Here is a 17,460-nt window from a genome sequence, read left to right as displayed (position 1 = left end):
AATGTTATATTAAAACCCCTCTTAATGTTTTCATTTTATTAAAAATTGTAAAATTTTCAATCAAAAAATAAACTAGTTGCTCGCCATTGTTGATGTCAATAATTAAACCATGCTCAGTCATTTTGCTTAAACCCATAAAATCATTTGGACCCAAGCGCCAGCAGAGGGCGCCAAACACCAAAAAACAAATCACAAGCGGACATTACACTGCTGTCATTTTAATCTGTTTGAGCGGGGCATGTGCGTTAATTGCGTCAAATATTTTAACGTGATTAATTTAAAAAAATAATTAACGCCCGTTAACGCGATAATTTTGACAGCCCTATAATTTTTGTCAAAAAGGAAAAAAAATAAATAAATAAAAATTTCATTTCTGCAGTCCTCCTTTGGTCAGTGAGAATTACAGAAATGAAATTCAAATCTCACGTTAATAAGAAATATGAAACATGCACATGATTGACTTCCACAGGCCACAGAAAATGATGTTGCAGGCCATATCTGGTTCCCGGGCCATGGGTTTGACACCTGTGCTGGATACTTACAGCGTTTTCAAGCCAGTGAGACCTCTAAACATTCGCCCGTGCAGTCCAGTGAGCTTGTTGCCAGTCAGGAGAAGTTCCAGAACCCCTGACGCTCCATCGAAAGTGCCCTCGCGGATGTCCCGCAGCTTGTTGTTGCTCAGGTTGCTGAAATGAGGAAGTCATCATGAACAGCTTTTAGGGACGACTCTTCAGAGAACAGATTTTTTACACTATCCTCAAAGGAAGAACTATTGTATTTTTCACAATACATGATACACAAGTCGCGGGCTCAGCCACGCTACAAAAAAAGTGTGATATACGTATCGAGGTTCATGGGGAGTTTCATGTTGCTAGCATATTCATCTGACAAGTGACATCATCTACCACCCCCCCCACCCCCCACAAAAATTAAAAATGAAAAGCTGCAGAGACAATAAGTCGGGATGATCCATATCGCGACTTCCGGATCCTCGGGGGAATCCGCGCTTGTTGCTTATCGGCGCGGTGGGAAAAAGGGATGTGAAGATGAGGAAGAGACGGAAGGAATTGAGAGGAGCAAAATGGAAATGAGAGCGCGCCCAATCTATATCGTGGGTGACACTGCGAGATGGTTAGCAATTTCCTCTCCAATAAATCAACTGTTGGTCTTTTTTCCACCCAACCTGCCTCTAACTCACCACACACACACCGACGAGAGCAGGTTGTAGATAAAACGCTGTTGTAAATCTGAATCGAAGGCCAATTCACTATTTCCGCTTAATATTGGCTTTCGTCTCTCCATCTCTTCCTGACTTGTTTTCCGCATCTCGTTGGCTAACACCACACACATTTCCCTTTTATTTCCTCTCCTGCCTTTTCCGTCTCCATTACCCAACCCTGGCATATTGTTCAATTATTCCAAAGCTAACTTACCAGATAGGGCTATATGTACAATATATAATGCACACTGCAGACACGTATAGTCAGTCATGTTTGTATATGCACCCACATCCAATATCTTGCTACAATTTGCATCGCAAAATAGTAGGCAGCCATTGTAAAAAAAGACAGAAATTCCACAAAAATGAAGACAAAAATGTACACAGAAATCACTGAATATACATTTATTCCAAATTATTTTCGTAATGCATTCAAATGCAAAAGACGTAAATCTGTCAATAAGAAATCCAGCATTCAATCCAACCACCAAACTTCACTGTTTTGTTGCAAAAGGTGTATTTTTCAGATGAATCTTCCATTGAATTACACCACAATCACCGCAAATATTGCAGGAGACCTACTGGAGCCCGCATGGATCCGAGATTCACTCAGTAAACAGCCAAGTTTGGTGGTGGCAAAATCATGGTCTGGGGTTACATTCAGTATGGGGTGTGCGAGAGATCTGCAGGGTGGAAGGCAACATAAATAGTCTGAAATATCAACAAATCTTAGCTGCCTCTTACATTCCTAACCATGAAAAGGGACAAATTCTGCAGCAGGATGGTGCTCCATCGCATACTTCAATCGCTACCTCAAAGTTAGTCAAGGCAAAGAAGATCAGGATCCTCCAGGACTGGCCAGCCCAGTCATCGGACATGAACAGTATGAAAGAAGAAGCGTGGAAAACGAAACCCAAGAATGTTGATGATCTCCGGGAGGCATGCAAGACTGCTTTCTTTGATGTTCCTGATGACTTCATCAATAAATTGTATGAATCCTTGCCGAACCGCATGGCTGCAGTCCTTCAAGCCCATGGAAGTCATACAAAATATTGAATTCGGATCTCACAGCATCCATCCATCCATCCATCCATTATCTTCCGCTTATTCCGGGGTCGGGTCGCGGGGGCAGCAGCTTCAGCAGGGAAGCCCAAACTTCCCTCTCCCCAGCCACTTCAGCCAGCTCCTCCGGCGGGATTCCAAGACGTTCCCAGGCCAGCCGAGCGACATAGTCTCTCCAGCGTGTCCTGGGTCGACCCCGGGGCCTCCCGCCGGTGGGACATGCCCGGAACACCTCTTCAGGGAGGTGTCCAGGAGGCATCCGAACCAGATGCCCGAGCCACCTCAACTGGCTCCTCTCAACGCGGAGGAGTAGCGGCTCGACACCAAGCCCCTCCCGGATGACCGAGCTTCTCACCCAATCTCTAAGGGAGAGCCCGGACACCCTGCGGAGGAAACTCATTTCGGCCGCTTGTATCCGGGATCTTGTTCTTTCGGTCACGACCCACAGCTCATGACCATAGATCTCACAGCACCACTACTTAATTCACTTATGTTATGTAACATATTTTTGTATTTGAAGTGCATTTTTCGTTCAATTTTCACACGACTTTCTATAGGCGACAAAACTTTTGTCTTGCCAAAATTTGACCTTTATGTCTTCATTAAATGATAAATCTTTTTTCAGTTAAACAAATATATTTTTGTACATTCAACATCATTTGGGAAGGTCTTAGCTTTCATATGAGCCATTTCTGAAACCAATTGAATAATTAAAAGTCAGGTTATTAGCAATTGTTTCCACAAAATGGATAAGCGAAAAGGCTTTTGTCAGGGACTGTACATGAATTATGGTATTTAGTGTAATAATACTGTGGGCTTATTTTTGGAGGCTCAAAAAATGATTAAATTTTTTTCTTTTTTTTTTTTTTTACATTTTTAATGCACGTATGGTATATAAAAAATCTAGAGTATTTACGGTTATTTTATGTTAAATAATTATTTTTTTTTTAAAATTAATTAGAGAATATTTACTATTGAGAGGCTCCAAGAAAGGATTTTGACCGTTTTAGGTTAATCGCTGTAGAAAAAAAAACTAAGATTTGATTTAAAAAAATCTTTTGAAATAAAAATTAAAATAAAATAAAAATGAATAAATAAATAAAATAGAACATTAGCTCCTTTTTCCCATTTCTGTAAAGCCATACGTTTACCTCATCAATTGTCACAGCAAATGCAAACGTTATTTGATGTTTTACCTAATAAATCTGCTCAACTCTTGTAAGCACACACAAAAAAAGATGAACATATGCCAGTACCATATAGAAGAACACGGGCGGAACAAATGTTGAAACGGTCGACGGGAACAGCCATCTCATTTGCATAATAATGAGCCGTCCCCTGAACTAGACAGATAACATTGCTCTGTGCGCGTTTAGCTGCTTTATACATATAGAGCAAGTTGCAGGGACCTCGACAATTATCCGAGTGCTGTCATTGCATGCATCAAGGCGTTACTGGACCGGAGAAGGAAAATAAGTTGTCTATTGCCTAATGGTGATATCAGAATTGCTGCTCCTTGTAGTTTAAACCCACATTTAGCATTGATTACTTGATGTAAGGATGTTTCTCATAATCCTGTACGACAAAATCACTTAAAGAAATTTCAATGCAGTTTTCGATATTACTAGTATTATAATATTTATTTATATTGTGTTCGTGTTAGGGCTGCCATGATTAATTGACTTACTTATGGACAACTAATCAATGATCAAATTAGTCCAAAACTACTTTGGGAGTCGATTAATTGTTTAGAGACATTGTTGACCTAAAATTGTCCAGATTCTATCATTTTTAGCCACTTAACTATAAAAGTTCTGTTCTTGAAATGTTAAATCTATTTTAATTTTTTAAGAAAAGTAAGAAAAGGCAGTGAATATTCCTTTTTTTTACTTATTAATGTGAAAAACAAAAAACAAATGAAAGAGAAAACCCGTAATTACTCTTTTTAATTCATTTAAAAAAAGGAATGAAACAATCAATATTCTGATTTCTGCAGTGCTTGATGGATTCAGCATTTATATAATTTACAGATTTTTGATATTTCTAATTTTAAACAAAACATAAAAAGGAAAACTAGTGAATATTCCCTTTAAAGCGTTCTTTTATTGTTTTATTTTTATTCATTAAAAAATAAAAACCAAAGAAATAAAACAGTGATTGTTTTTTTATTTAATAGAAAATTAAGAAATGAAACAATATTCAGACTTCTATTCTTTGATATAGTCAGAATATACTGTATATTTAATGTATGTGTATATGTACTGTATCTACACTGCCTAAAAAAGGGAACACTAAAGTAACACATTGTAGATATGAATGAATGAAATATTTTAATTAATTACAAAATAAGACAACAATTACCAATCAAATGTATCAGCTGATGGAGGTGGAAAAACACACTACAGGCTGATCCAACTTTTATGTAAAGTCCTTTAAACAACTCAAAATGAGGCTCAGTAGTGTGTGTGGCCTCCACATGCCTGTATGCCCTCTCTACGCATGGGCATGCTCCTAATAAAACGACGGAGGATGTCCTGGAGGATACACTCCCAGATCTGGACCTGGACATCACTGAACTCCTGGACAGTCTGAGGATCAACCTGGCGGCGCCAGATGGAACTAAACATAATGTCCCAGAGGTGTTCTATTGGACTTAGGTCAGGCAAACGTGGGGGGCTTCTTTCAGGAACTGCTTGCATACTCCAGTCTTAGAGGTTAGGCATTGTCGTGGACCAGGACCTCGCGGAACCGAGGTCCCACGGCACAAGTGTAGTTTATGACAATGGGTCCAAGGATTTCATCCCAATACCGAATAGCAGTCAGGGTGCCATTATCTAACCTGTAGCGGTTTCTCTGTCCTTCCAGCGATGTGCCGCCCATGACAATCGCTGACCCACCACCACACCGGTCATGCTGAATGATGTTGCAGGCAGCATAACGTTCTCCACTGCATCTCTGGACCACTTTCATGTCTGTCACATGTGCTCAGGTTGAAACTGCTTTCATCGGTGAAGAGCACAGAGCCAGTGGCGTAGTTGCAAATTCAGGTGGTCTATGGCTAATATCAATCGAGCTCTATGATGATTGGTAGTGAGCACGGGGCTAACTACAGGATGTCAGGCCCTCAGTCCATCCTCATGGAGCCTGTTTCTGATTGTTTGGTCAGAAACATTTACACCAGTGGCCTGCTAGATGTCATTTTGTAGGGTTCTGGCTATGCTAATCCTGTTCCTCCTTGAACAAAGGAGTAGATACCGATACTGCCGGGGGTTTAAGACCTTTTACGGCCCTGTCCAGCTCTCCTGGAGTAACTACCTGGCTGGAATCTCCCACAGGCTGCCAGGTTTCTTCTCAGACTTTCCAGAAACTTAGTGATGCCCTGGTCCAGATCTAGGAGGAAATCCCTCAGGAGAACATCCGTCACCTGATCAGCAGCATGCCCAGGCATTGTAGGGAGGTCATACAGGCACGCAGGGGCCACACACACTACGAAGTCCCATTTTGACTTGTTTAAAGGACATTACATCAACGTTGGATTAGCCTGTAGTGTGTTTTTCCACTTTCATTTTAATTACAACTCCAAATCCGGACCTCCATGGGTTGATACATTTGATTTTCATGTATATTTTCTGTGTAAATTTGTTGTCAGCACATTCAACTTTGGAAAGAACAAAGTATTTAATAAAAATATTTCATTCATTCATATCTACAACTTTTTATGTTAGTGTTGCCTACATACTGTATATACGTATATTTATATAGGGAACATTTTACTTTCTTTTTTTCATTTTTATTAACACTAATTTTAAAAACAAAAGAAAAAAACAGTAAATACTCTCTTTTTGATGTGTATTCTATTAAAAATATAAAAGAATAAATATTTTTAATTTAATTTAATTTAATTTCTGTAGTATTCAAAGTATTCAGTGGTTCAGTTCATAGGTTATAGTCCCAATGCGCATTTAAAGCTAAAATGTTCATGTCAGAATATTATATAAGTAAATAACGTGACTGATTAGACCACTAACTGCAAAAAACAATTGATAGTTAATAAACTGAAAATATCCGTTTGTGGCATATGACAGCAAACTTAATCTATTTGTCAAAAATGAAAATCATACTTACATTTTCCTCAAGTTCATCAGCTTCTTGAACATCCCGGTCGCCTCCAGTATGACGATCTCGTTGTCATTCAGTCGCCTGCATACATTCAGATGGTCAATTACGTCACAAACACCATCTTTCAAAGTCAACGCACACAAACACACTCTTAAAAAGCAGACTGCATGAAGGTTAAAAAGCCTTTAGATACTCTTCAAATGTTAATAAGACGAGAGAAACAAGGTTGCTAATTTAGAGAAGGGTTGAAAAAAGACTAGAAGAGATAACGATGAATCACTTCTATGGGGTCATCAATACCCACAATGCCCAAAGCCCTGGCAAAACACAAGACATCTGTTTTATTAGGCCATTTTTATAAAAAGCCTGTTAATAGAATCAACTTTACATGGGCCTGTCTGTTCAGTTTGCTAGTTTAACATAAAGTTATAAATTAGTACCAATTATTAGCACTTATTTATTATTGTTTATTATTACCAGTGGGCAGACGAGTCACAAATTACACCACAAAACAAGGTATTTTTACGCGGGAAAAGTGTAATTGGACAATTCAAAGTATTTAAGTACTTTTTTTTGCTATGGAAGTTATTAATACAGTTATCATATCTTAGTCTCCTGAAAATAAAATATTTTAGGTTTTAGATTTTAAGACATTTTTGTTTATAGTTGGTATCAATGGAGCACTTGCTAAATAGTTAAACTGGATCTCCAAAACAGAATAGAAATAAAGAATTAAAAGCCAACAAGGAGAAAACACTCCAAATGTTATGGGTTTATTATGTAGCATTTATTTTTAATCAAATTAATGAACTTTGAGAGATCTTAAGAATGTTTTTTTGTTTTTTTACATATAATTAAATTGTACCAATTGCATCGTGCCCTGCATTTCCCACATCAGGAAATCCCAGGTTTTCTGCTCAGAGAGGGAGGTAAATTGCGATGATCTAAATGAGGCTGTTGCCCAAAAGATTCTGCAACAAGTGACTGACACATGTCCTGAGAAATGCAATGACCTGTGGCTCCTCCTTCATTGTGTGGACTGTCAAGATTGTTTAACTAACACTGTACTGCACTACGTGATAAAATATGCCTCCTAGGCATCCGCTGCAGTATGGTTATTCTGGAAGGGAGCGAGACCCTTTTTCAAACAATCATTTTTTTTTTTTACCTCCAAATGGTATTTTGAACCATCATGCCAATCAGAGTAGCATCAAAAATGAATGGCGGGTTAAAAAAATCTTTGACCAATTTTGGGCAAATTGCGCGAAAACAGGGGGTCCTCATACTAGGTTTTTTTTTTTTTTTTTTTTAATGGGGGGGGGGGGTCGTAAATAAAGACTGGGTGAGTATGGGCTGCATCAAGGATCTTCCCAAAACTAGTTGGTAAAAATGCCAACAAAATTTATAATTTTTTTTTTTTTTTTTTTTTTTTTTTTTTTTAAACCTGTCCTGTTCAGCTGTTTGACACAGAGAATGGAAGTCTAAGTGCCCAGATTCTGAACAGTTTTAATGTTTCACATTGAGAGTCTGACATACTCCCATTGTGATCATTCAAAATACCTTTTTATTATGACAAAGCAGCGAACAGGAAGGGATTATGGGGGGACAGAAGAAAAGAAATACAAGAGAAGAAGGAAAAGAAACACATACACAAACAACAACTAGATATACATTGAACATCTAAACTAGTTACTAATATGCTGGTGCTATCGTCAGCGAGATGTATTTCCGGTTTACACCATGTGGGGGCCTATTGGCCAGTGAAAGAGGAGAATGGGGGTGGGGGTGTCTATAAGCCTATAAGCTAAGTGATTGAAAGGGGTAGAGTGTGCACAAATCAGTTCTGTGATCTAGAACCCAGTAATCGTGTGAATCTCTTACGAGTAAGCCCGTTGGCGACCAACCCTACGCCGCCGCATCGCCAATCCCGGCACCGGGACCCCCGACCCGAGAATGCCCTACCACATCCAGCAGCACGCAGGCCCCACCGGGCGCGCGACAGCCACGCAGACGGGTGGAGAAGCCGCGCAAGCGCCAACCCAGGGCCACAGCCCCCACCCAGCCAGCCCGGGGAGGGAGGGAGGGCGGGCGCGGGGGCGGGGGGCCATGCGCAGCCCATCCCTCCTCCCGCAGCCCAGCAAAGGAGCCATCGCCCCCCCCCCCCCCCGGGACCCAGGGTGGTCCCCCGGGCCACCCGCGCACCCATCAACCGGCCTTCAGGGATGGCAGGAGGGGACGCACCACCAACCCCACGCCTACACCCACTCCCGCCCGCCCACCCGGGCCACGAGCCACAGCCCCCCAACCGGCACGGCACGCCACGGGACCCCCAGCGGCCCACCAAGCCCCAGGCAAGGCAGGGTCCCCCGCCGGTGCAGGCGACACCCCGCTGATACACCGGCGCCCAGAAAATTTATAATTTTAATAATAATCTATATACAGTATATAATATACTTGAAATATGTTAGGGCATAAAAATGTTTTTTAAAAAAACTTCCTTGAGCAATACTAAATTAACAATGTATGACAATATGTCTAATTTAATTTTTTTATTATGCTATTTATTTATTTTTTATTTTTTGGATGACTGTATATTATTCCCCCCCAAAAGGTAAAATACACTAGTCTAGTGGTACCTCAACATACGAATTTAATTAGTTCCAAGATCTGGTTTGTAAGTCAAAATGGTCATATATGTCGCACGGGATTTCCAGAAGAATACATTTTAGTTCGATTAATTCGTTCCACAGCCCAAAACCCTATGCTAAATCTTTAATTATAATAGTAATCATAGTTACAAATAGCAATAACACATAACAAAACAAATAAATTATAAAAACAAATCGTAATAATGATAATAATAAAGTAACGAAACGGGTTCTAATGTGGCGGTTGTGTTTTGCATGCTGTTCCTGAACGCACCGTGTGACTGACGAGAGAGAGAGGTGCGGTAGAGTGGGAAGTTTTTACTTTTTTTCATGTTGTTGGCGTTGGCTACGGCAGACAGTAACTGTGTTGTGTTGCACAAATTCTGAAATAAATGATTAAAAACCTGACAAAGCTGGTGACCTCCTTGCTGATGTTACAATAACACTAAATTGGAAATAAAAAGCGTTCTTATTGCCACCTTAACTTATAGAGAGTGGTGAACGGAGGTTGGAGGAGACCGGCCATATTGTCAAACCATTTCATTCATACACATACCACACTCATATTTTTCTATCATTCCCTTCTTAATATCAACATTAAGGGTCACCTTTTTTCTTTTTCACCACCTGCACTAACCTTCTTGAGACCCATAATGTTGATTTCTCTCACAAGAAAATCTGCCATTCATCCACCTTGCGAGAAAACAATGAAATTGTAATGCTGTCATAAATCGTTGGATTTCGAGGATGTCGTCATATGTCCAGACAAATGACTAGTCAAATTTTACATCGGATATCCAAAAGAGTGTATGTCGATGTACCACTGTATTACAGTTTGATGACAAGTAAGGGGCCGCAAAATATCGTCCCATGGGCCACATTTGGCTCCCAGGCCACAAGTTTGGAACACCTACAATAAAAATATACAATTCACATCATAATACGAACTTCTAAATCGCCTCTGATGCTTTTGAGGCCCGTTTGTCAACTGTCGTTTTGTGCTAATCGACTAGCATACTATAGAATAGAACCACTGTTTCTAAACCCTACTGTTTTGTTCAATTTGTTTCTCCATTTGGCATCTCTCTTACTTCATCTTCTATTTATGCAGATCATTTATTTATTCATGCATGTATGACTTTTTCATCCTGCATTTGCAAAGTTTCTCATTCTAAATGTGACGAAGAAAATTCCCTCTGCTTGAAATTATTCATCAAGATATTTGTGAAGAGGTACTTGTAACTGAATGACAATGTCGTCAAGGTTCTTTGTATTCAACATTCATTTGTATTCTCGAGCCAGCAGGGGGTTCCACTCAACATTTTTTCAGCTTTTGTCTGATTTCTTGTATAGATTTGATGAATATAGGAGTTTCTCTGCAGCCCTGTGCTTTGTGGCAACCAGTTGTTCTCTTTACATCCACCTCTAAGGACTCGGCGATCGGATATTGTAGTGGCGTCCTTACATTTCATGTCGTTCTTTATGTTTAACAGCTCCGGTGAATACTGAGCAGGTCTCCGTCTTGGTTCTTTCTTATTATAATAATCCCCTATCAGCCTGTGGTAGAAGCTGAACACAGAGCCACGATACTTTAAGCCTGCTCACAATGTAATCAGGATATCCCTGTTGCATATTACGTTCTATGTGCTATCCCATTTGTCACTGCTAAAAAAAAGGATATAAGGGACTGTTCAGTATGCTAGTGAGGGAGATGACGGATATCATAATGGTTCCTTTGGGGTCTTGGAGGGAGATGGAAAACATCAATGGCAAGCTTGTTTGTCTTTTTCTTTTAAACATGGCAGCTAAAAAAATAAAGGTAAAGAATAGCAATGCGCAAAATTCGGGAAGATAGGCTGTGTTGTATTCCTACGAGAGTTTTTTTTTGTTCGTTGTTTTTTTGTTTTTTTGAAGGAGTGCTGTGGATGCCATCATATTTTTTGGACTACAAATCACACATTTTTTTCATTTAGCCAGGGATGCGACTTATACTCAGGTGCAACTTGTTTTTTTTTGTTTTGTTTTTCCTCCACACTGACAGCCTTAAGATGGGCCATGAAAAACTTTATTATTATTTATTAGTATTGGTTTAGTGTGATATTGAGTTTGATGTGTGGTTGTTGAGTATGTTGTGTTTTCTAGGCTAGAGTTATCAGAAATAATGTTAATATGTCACATTAACACAGAGATATTGTTAACCTTATAACTGTCCATTTCTCTTCCTTAAGTCTCTCAAAAGCGAATAGTAATGTATTTACTTTTCTTTTAATTAAAAACTATTGGGCGAAAACACTCAGGTGACTCGAAGTTCTGCTCTGAGACCCCCAATTTGGCCAAATTTCAAAATTGTCCGATATGCACATGTGATAAATAATTGGGAAGCTTAAAATCTTAATTTTCTGGGGGAAGAACATTTTTGAACAGGAAGGCATTTAAACAAAAAAAAAAAAACCATCGAAACCCTAACTGGAGGTGAGAGCATGAGATAGCATAATTAAAGACGCAATGATTTTAACGAGATATTATCGCGTACTTACCTTGTTTCGATCCAAAAACTAAATGTAGCATGTATCACCTAGTGTCAAGACCAGGGGTCGCGTTAACCGAATATTTTCCGTCGTTGACCGATTTTTTTTAAAACCGTGACGGAAAAAACTGAAGTCCATCTGTCATTTTGACAGGTTGCAATTCACACCCCACACCACAGGGTGGCGACTGAGCATTTTAATTAGCTATTGTCTCTCTTGATGCATGACGTCATTGGCCTTACTCTGAAAAATGTCAAGGCAACTGAGTGTCTGAAGTTTCTTCAAAAAGCCCCAAAACGACGATGGTGTTGATAAAAGAGGTGAAAAAACAGGGACTGCACAAGCGGGCACGCAATTCAAGTCCATGCGCACCAGGAGGAAGGTGTAAGACTCCGTTCAGGCCACAGCAGGTGAACTGTTAATTTCATTGTTCCTTAATGTAGCCTACCTACTGGGGCCACAGTCAGCTGTTTTTGTCACTGTGGAGAAAAACTTATATATTCATCTGCTTGATGTGTGATGGCACGGTGTGGATTCTCTGTTAAGCTTGTTCGGACAGAATATTAATTTAAAATGAATGAAAACTAAATACTATTGAATATGTTGAAGCGGTATGCAATGTTAAGAGTCTTGTTAGCTCGAATTGCTGTGTCCAGCCGCTGTAGCTCTGCTACTCTCTGTGAACTCTCTATTCAAGCCGGAACACGCGCGGCTCTTAAGTGTCTCTGTCACGCGACTGTGTCGTAGCCGGTAACGCGCTCGGCCAAATGAACACATAAGTACGGAAGTAGAATTATGCCAAACAAACGGTCACCACAATGTCATTATCATCATTTTAAAAATTTAAGTGACGGGTAAAAATAGATTATGACCGGATTTTATGACCCTGTCAGTCAAAATGACAGACAACGAAAAAGTCTAGCACAACCTCTGGTCAAGACACAGATGTGAATGGCCACAGCCTGATTTTTTGGGGACTTTATGGGTGAAACATCGCGATGCAGAAATCACAGACATCAAGGAGCAGTCGAGAAGTTCTTTTTCATATATTTACCCTTTTAAACGTCCCCCCCCCAATTTTTCTTTGGATCGAATATCATCTAAAATACCAGGGAAATGCGACAGTGACAAAAAAATAAAATTTAGCGATAGTTATGAGGTAGATATCCGTGACTTACTGTATTTACAGACACCTTTTTTTTTCATTTGACGTAATTTGTTTAAAAGTTAAAATATACGAGTGAATAGTTTTTTTTAAGTCGTTTTTTTTTTTTTTTAACGAAATATTAGACATCTATTATTGATTCTAAGCTAAAAATGACAAACATTTTGGATAATAAATATAATTACCTTTTTTTATGGCTGGGTTGAAACAAAAGCGGTTGCACGAGGTTTGTAAATGGGGGTTTCCAGGGTAAAACGGGCAACTTAAAAATAGTTCAGGGGCTTAATGCACCATGAATCTGCTATTGCAGCATACAGACATATTGTTCTGTCAAACACAACAGTTCTTTGGCTTAAAATACAGCAGTTTATTTTAAAGAGGGGTGCAAGAGCAGAAACTGCTTTTTCAGTCTTGTGTTTTCCGCCACAGATGTTTAATAAAAAAAAAAAAAAAAGGAATAAAAGAGGAATATTTTTGTCTTAGTTCAAAAAAGGAAACAGCTGTAAATATTTTTACCTTTTACTTATCTTATTTATTATTTATATTTATTATATTTTTATTTTATACTTTATTATATTTTATTTTTATTTATATTTATATATTTATTATTTTTTATTTTAAAAATTGGGAAGAATGAAAAAAAATCTAATTTTTAATTCATTCTATTTTTTAAGAGAAAAGCAGTCAATATTCATTTTTACTTTTTTAATTAATTACTTTAATTAATAATTATTTAATTATTATTATTTATTTTTTTGAAGGAAGAAAAACATTTTCTCTGATTTCTGTAGTCCTTGAGCTTTCATTGAGCACTACTGAAGTTCTGTTTAAATTTTATTTTAGTTAAAAACATGAGGTCGATGCAAAAAATTTAGTTTATTCTTCTTTTTTTTTTTTTTTTTAACTTTTAAGTTTTATTTTAACACAAAATGAGGTGGCGAGCCAGATCTGGCCACAGGGACATGAGTTTGAAATATGTGCTGTCATATTTGGGAGTGACTTACAGGTCTGTGGTGTGTTCCGGGATGTGTGCTGGTATGCGGGACAGTTTAAGATTGGAGCAGTCGACCATGGTGCCCTCACAGCGGCATTTATCGGGACAAACAAGATCCTGGAAACACTCGCCGCTTAGACGGCTGCGGTAGTCTTCTTGACCTTTAGGGAAAGGAGTAACAAAAAGTGATTCAGATAATGATTGAAGGGGGCGGGAAAACAGTCAATAAGTCTTTTGGCCATTCATTCTTTCCTTCTAGTTTCAGGAAAAAAAAAAAACGGAAAACGAGCCTATTTCCGATTTTCGCTTCATGTGTCGATAAAAAACTGGAAATAAATCAATGTTCAGTTTTCCCGATTCATAATTAGAAATTGAAAAACAGAAAACGAATCTTGACCAGTTGTTCTGTTATGACTTTATTTAACACAAGTCGCAAAATAAAATTTGGCCACTATTCATTTTTGTTTTCTTTAAGTTTGCATTCCCATGCGCAGAAAGACTTTTTCCTGCAGCTTCTTGTTCTTGAGCCCCATAGTGCCAATACTGGTTTTAACCTTTTATTAGCTAGTGCAACGAATTTGAGGCCTCCAGACTTGGAAAAATGGAAGTCCATGCATTCCTGCTCACATCGTCATTAATCAATAAACAGGATGGAGTCATACGTATTGTTTTATGTTAGTAAATGTTTAACTCTTCAAGAACATGATGATGGACAAGCTCTGCAGAATTTTTCAGGTGTGTTGACACGAAGTTTCGAAATTTTGGTGCTAGCTAAGATTACAACCAAGGGTTAGCAGGACATCACTGTAGCCGCAAAATAAGAAGCAGAAGAAGACGAACGTCTTCGAGGCCACACCAATGTGAACTTTGTGAGAACAAATACTGATTTTATTTTATTTCCTGATTTGTGTTGAAAAATCAGATAACTGAATATCGGATAAAGGCTCATTTTCATTTTAAACTGAAGATGATTTATTTACGACATGAAACGGAATTGTAATCGTTTTCCGTTTTCTTTTTTCCGAAATTAACAGAAAAGATGATTGGCCACTTTACGGAACTTCCACATTCATGCAGTTTTCTATTTTGCAATTAACAACTTGTTTTCAAACTTTATATTCGTTTCCATCAGACTCCTCTTGAGTGGAATCATTTCTTTTTAATAATGTCTCTGGGCTGCCACAAAACCGGTTATTGTAAGGAAGAAAGGAACACAGTTGAAGAGACATATTTCTCAGAATGCAGAAAGCTCATTAGTTGGTTACTTTAGTGGCAATAGTAGGGGTTTTAAAAGGGGCGCTGGGATGAGCCATGCGAGCCACTGAAGCGCTGCTGTAGGACCATTTTGCAGCTGGAGCAGGTGTGCGGCTGATGTCCAATCTCAGCGGTATTGCCGTACAATAATTAACAATGCTAAGTGTCTATTAAGAATACCATTGCTACTATCTACCAGTTTAATACTTGTCAGGAATGTTCCAATTGTAAGTAATTTACATTTTAGCATGCTTTCTGTTCATTTAACTCATTCAGTGCCATTCACAGAGAAATGCGTCAAATCTGATGATTCGTTTGATCGCTCCCACCCCTCCCAGCCAAAATGTATTGGATGCCTATCGCCGTCAATGACAGTTAATGAGTTAATTTACAACAATGTAGTTTTCTCCCAAAAAGGAATGTTCTAAATTTTCATGAAAATGTAAATTTTCAAGAACAACATTTTTTGGAAAAAAATTGTAATTATTAGAGGTGTGCAAAATTTCCGATTCTTAGATTATTCGCGATTCGGCCGTGGAAGATTTGAGAACGATTCACAAACATCCAAATTCCGATTATTGAAATATGCCAAGTAAAGCGAAAGTACAACACACTCAGCGCGCCGCGCTGTCTTCGGGCACAATGAAGAACGGAGTGAGAGTAGCTAAACATCATGCTTCTCATTACCCGGCCCCTCGGGTAATGCCAATGCTCAACTCACGGCTCTAGCTCAACTCATGCCACGAGATAAAAAACACAACAACATACCTGACTGCTGCCGAAAAGCTGCTACAAAAGTACATCCGCAAAATGTTACGGTAGATATCATTTATATAAGACTAGATGCATTATAGATTCGATAGCGTTAGCAGCACATCTACAAAAAGCTAGATGCGGGCGTTAGTAAACGGCCGCCATCTTAAAGCAGTACACTTTCCTGCAAGGCTGTTGTAGCGAACCTTCCAAGCGAACCTAATTAACTTTTTATCTAAAATACTCCCAAATCGGTAAAATATTGACTTGAATCTATCTTTAAAATAGTTTTAAAACGTTCACATGTCGAAAGTAGACAAAAGGTAAATTATGGAATAACGGGAGCAATTTTAACAACTTTAACGGTTGATTCACAACATTAAATTAATTGAATGTAGTTTAAAGCTGCTGATACAGAATGGGGACTGGAGTTTTTTATTTACTGTTATTTTTGTATATTTGTTTACTGCTATATGTTAACTTGATACTGAAATAGCAGTTTGGTTTAGCCTGAGAGTATTTTTGAACAATTTTGGAACTAATGTACAAAACAGTAAAAAAAGAAAAAAAAAAAAGGAGGGGGGTGCATCAATAATCGTTTTATAATCGAATCGGAGCCTCTGAATCGTAATCGTAATCGAATCGTTAGGTGCTCAAAGATTCCCAGCTCTAGTAATTATCACTTTTTCTTCAAAAGACATTAATGTAATTTAATAATAATAATACTAGTAAATGTAAATTAAGATAAAATGAAAAAAATAAATAAATGAAAAAAATATTTATAATATATGTTGGGTGGGATAGGCTCCAGCACCACTGCGACTCTTGTAGAGATAACTCAAACGGAAGGGAATAAACAGAAGACGTACTTAAAGTTGGGCTAATGTGGTCAAAGGTCACATAGGTCTGCTCTCTCAGAATGCTCCGTAGTTTGAAAATCAGTCAGAAAATCAGTTATTCGTGAATGAACACTACAACCCCCTTCTCGTCAAAATGTATTATACTGTATGTCTATCACCATCAACGCAGTCAATGAGTTAATTTATGAAATAATAGCTGTTAGAAAGGTAGAAAGGCTGTTGAAGTGTTTCCTGATTTTGAGTGCTTTAAATGCTAATAAGCCAACATTACTGACAGGTCGATGTAAAAACAGCTAATTTTTAGAGCAACTCTGGTTGTCTATCACCATCAGTGCCAGCTGGTGAGTTAATACCACGCAGTGCAGTTACTTAAGGCTTAAATTCACACAAACACAATTCTAAAATATATTTTAGAAACCTACGATCTGAAAAATGGAAGCTACTTTGTACATACAAATCTATATTTTAGCGGGCAATGCCACAACGGAGCCACTGTTCAAACCCTAGCTATCACATCAGACTTTTAAATGCTATTTTTTTAACCTTTCTAAACCATCTTTCCCCACGACGTACACACTTGTGCCTAACAATGAGGCGCTCTAAAACATGATATCGGAGCGTAGTTGTTACCATGCAGTTGAAAATGAGCATTCAGTGTTTCATAAAATATGACGTGTTTTCTTGCAACATTGGTCATCAGTCATAGGCTCCGAGTCACGTGATTGGCCGGTAGACACAGGCGTACGTGTGCCAGGCGGTCCCTGGCGCTTGACGGAACCATGTGATGCCACAGCAGGCGGGGCCACATGGTTAGATCAAGCACAAGAGACAGCTGCACGAGCCAATCAGAGCGTAGGT

At 38.6% G+C, this 17,460-nt stretch overlaps 1 protein-coding gene across 3 annotated transcripts in view; it reads right to left on the bottom strand.

Moving 5' to 3' along the window:
* The window catches only part of slit3 (slit homolog 3 (Drosophila)), a 399,629-nt gene that overhangs the window by 87,201 nt on the left and 294,968 nt on the right, over nucleotides 1-17,460 (bottom strand). For all 3 annotated transcript variants that reach the window (XM_057849631.1, XM_057849630.1, XM_057849632.1), the window contains 3 exons: nucleotides 13,746-13,896; nucleotides 6,407-6,481; nucleotides 543-686 (listed from right to left, as the gene is read on the bottom strand). In XM_057849631.1, the coding sequence (XP_057705614.1) occupies nucleotides 543-686; nucleotides 6,407-6,481; nucleotides 13,746-13,896 (370 nt within the window). The remainder of the gene's footprint in view (nucleotides 1-542; nucleotides 687-6,406; nucleotides 6,482-13,745; nucleotides 13,897-17,460) is intronic.

This window comes from Corythoichthys intestinalis, chromosome 11, assembly GCF_030265065.1.
Source record: "Corythoichthys intestinalis isolate RoL2023-P3 chromosome 11, ASM3026506v1, whole genome shotgun sequence".
In the NCBI taxonomy this organism is placed as follows: Eukaryota; Metazoa; Chordata; class Actinopteri; order Syngnathiformes; family Syngnathidae; genus Corythoichthys; species Corythoichthys intestinalis.
This window is presented reverse-complemented; position numbering and strand designations above follow the sequence as displayed.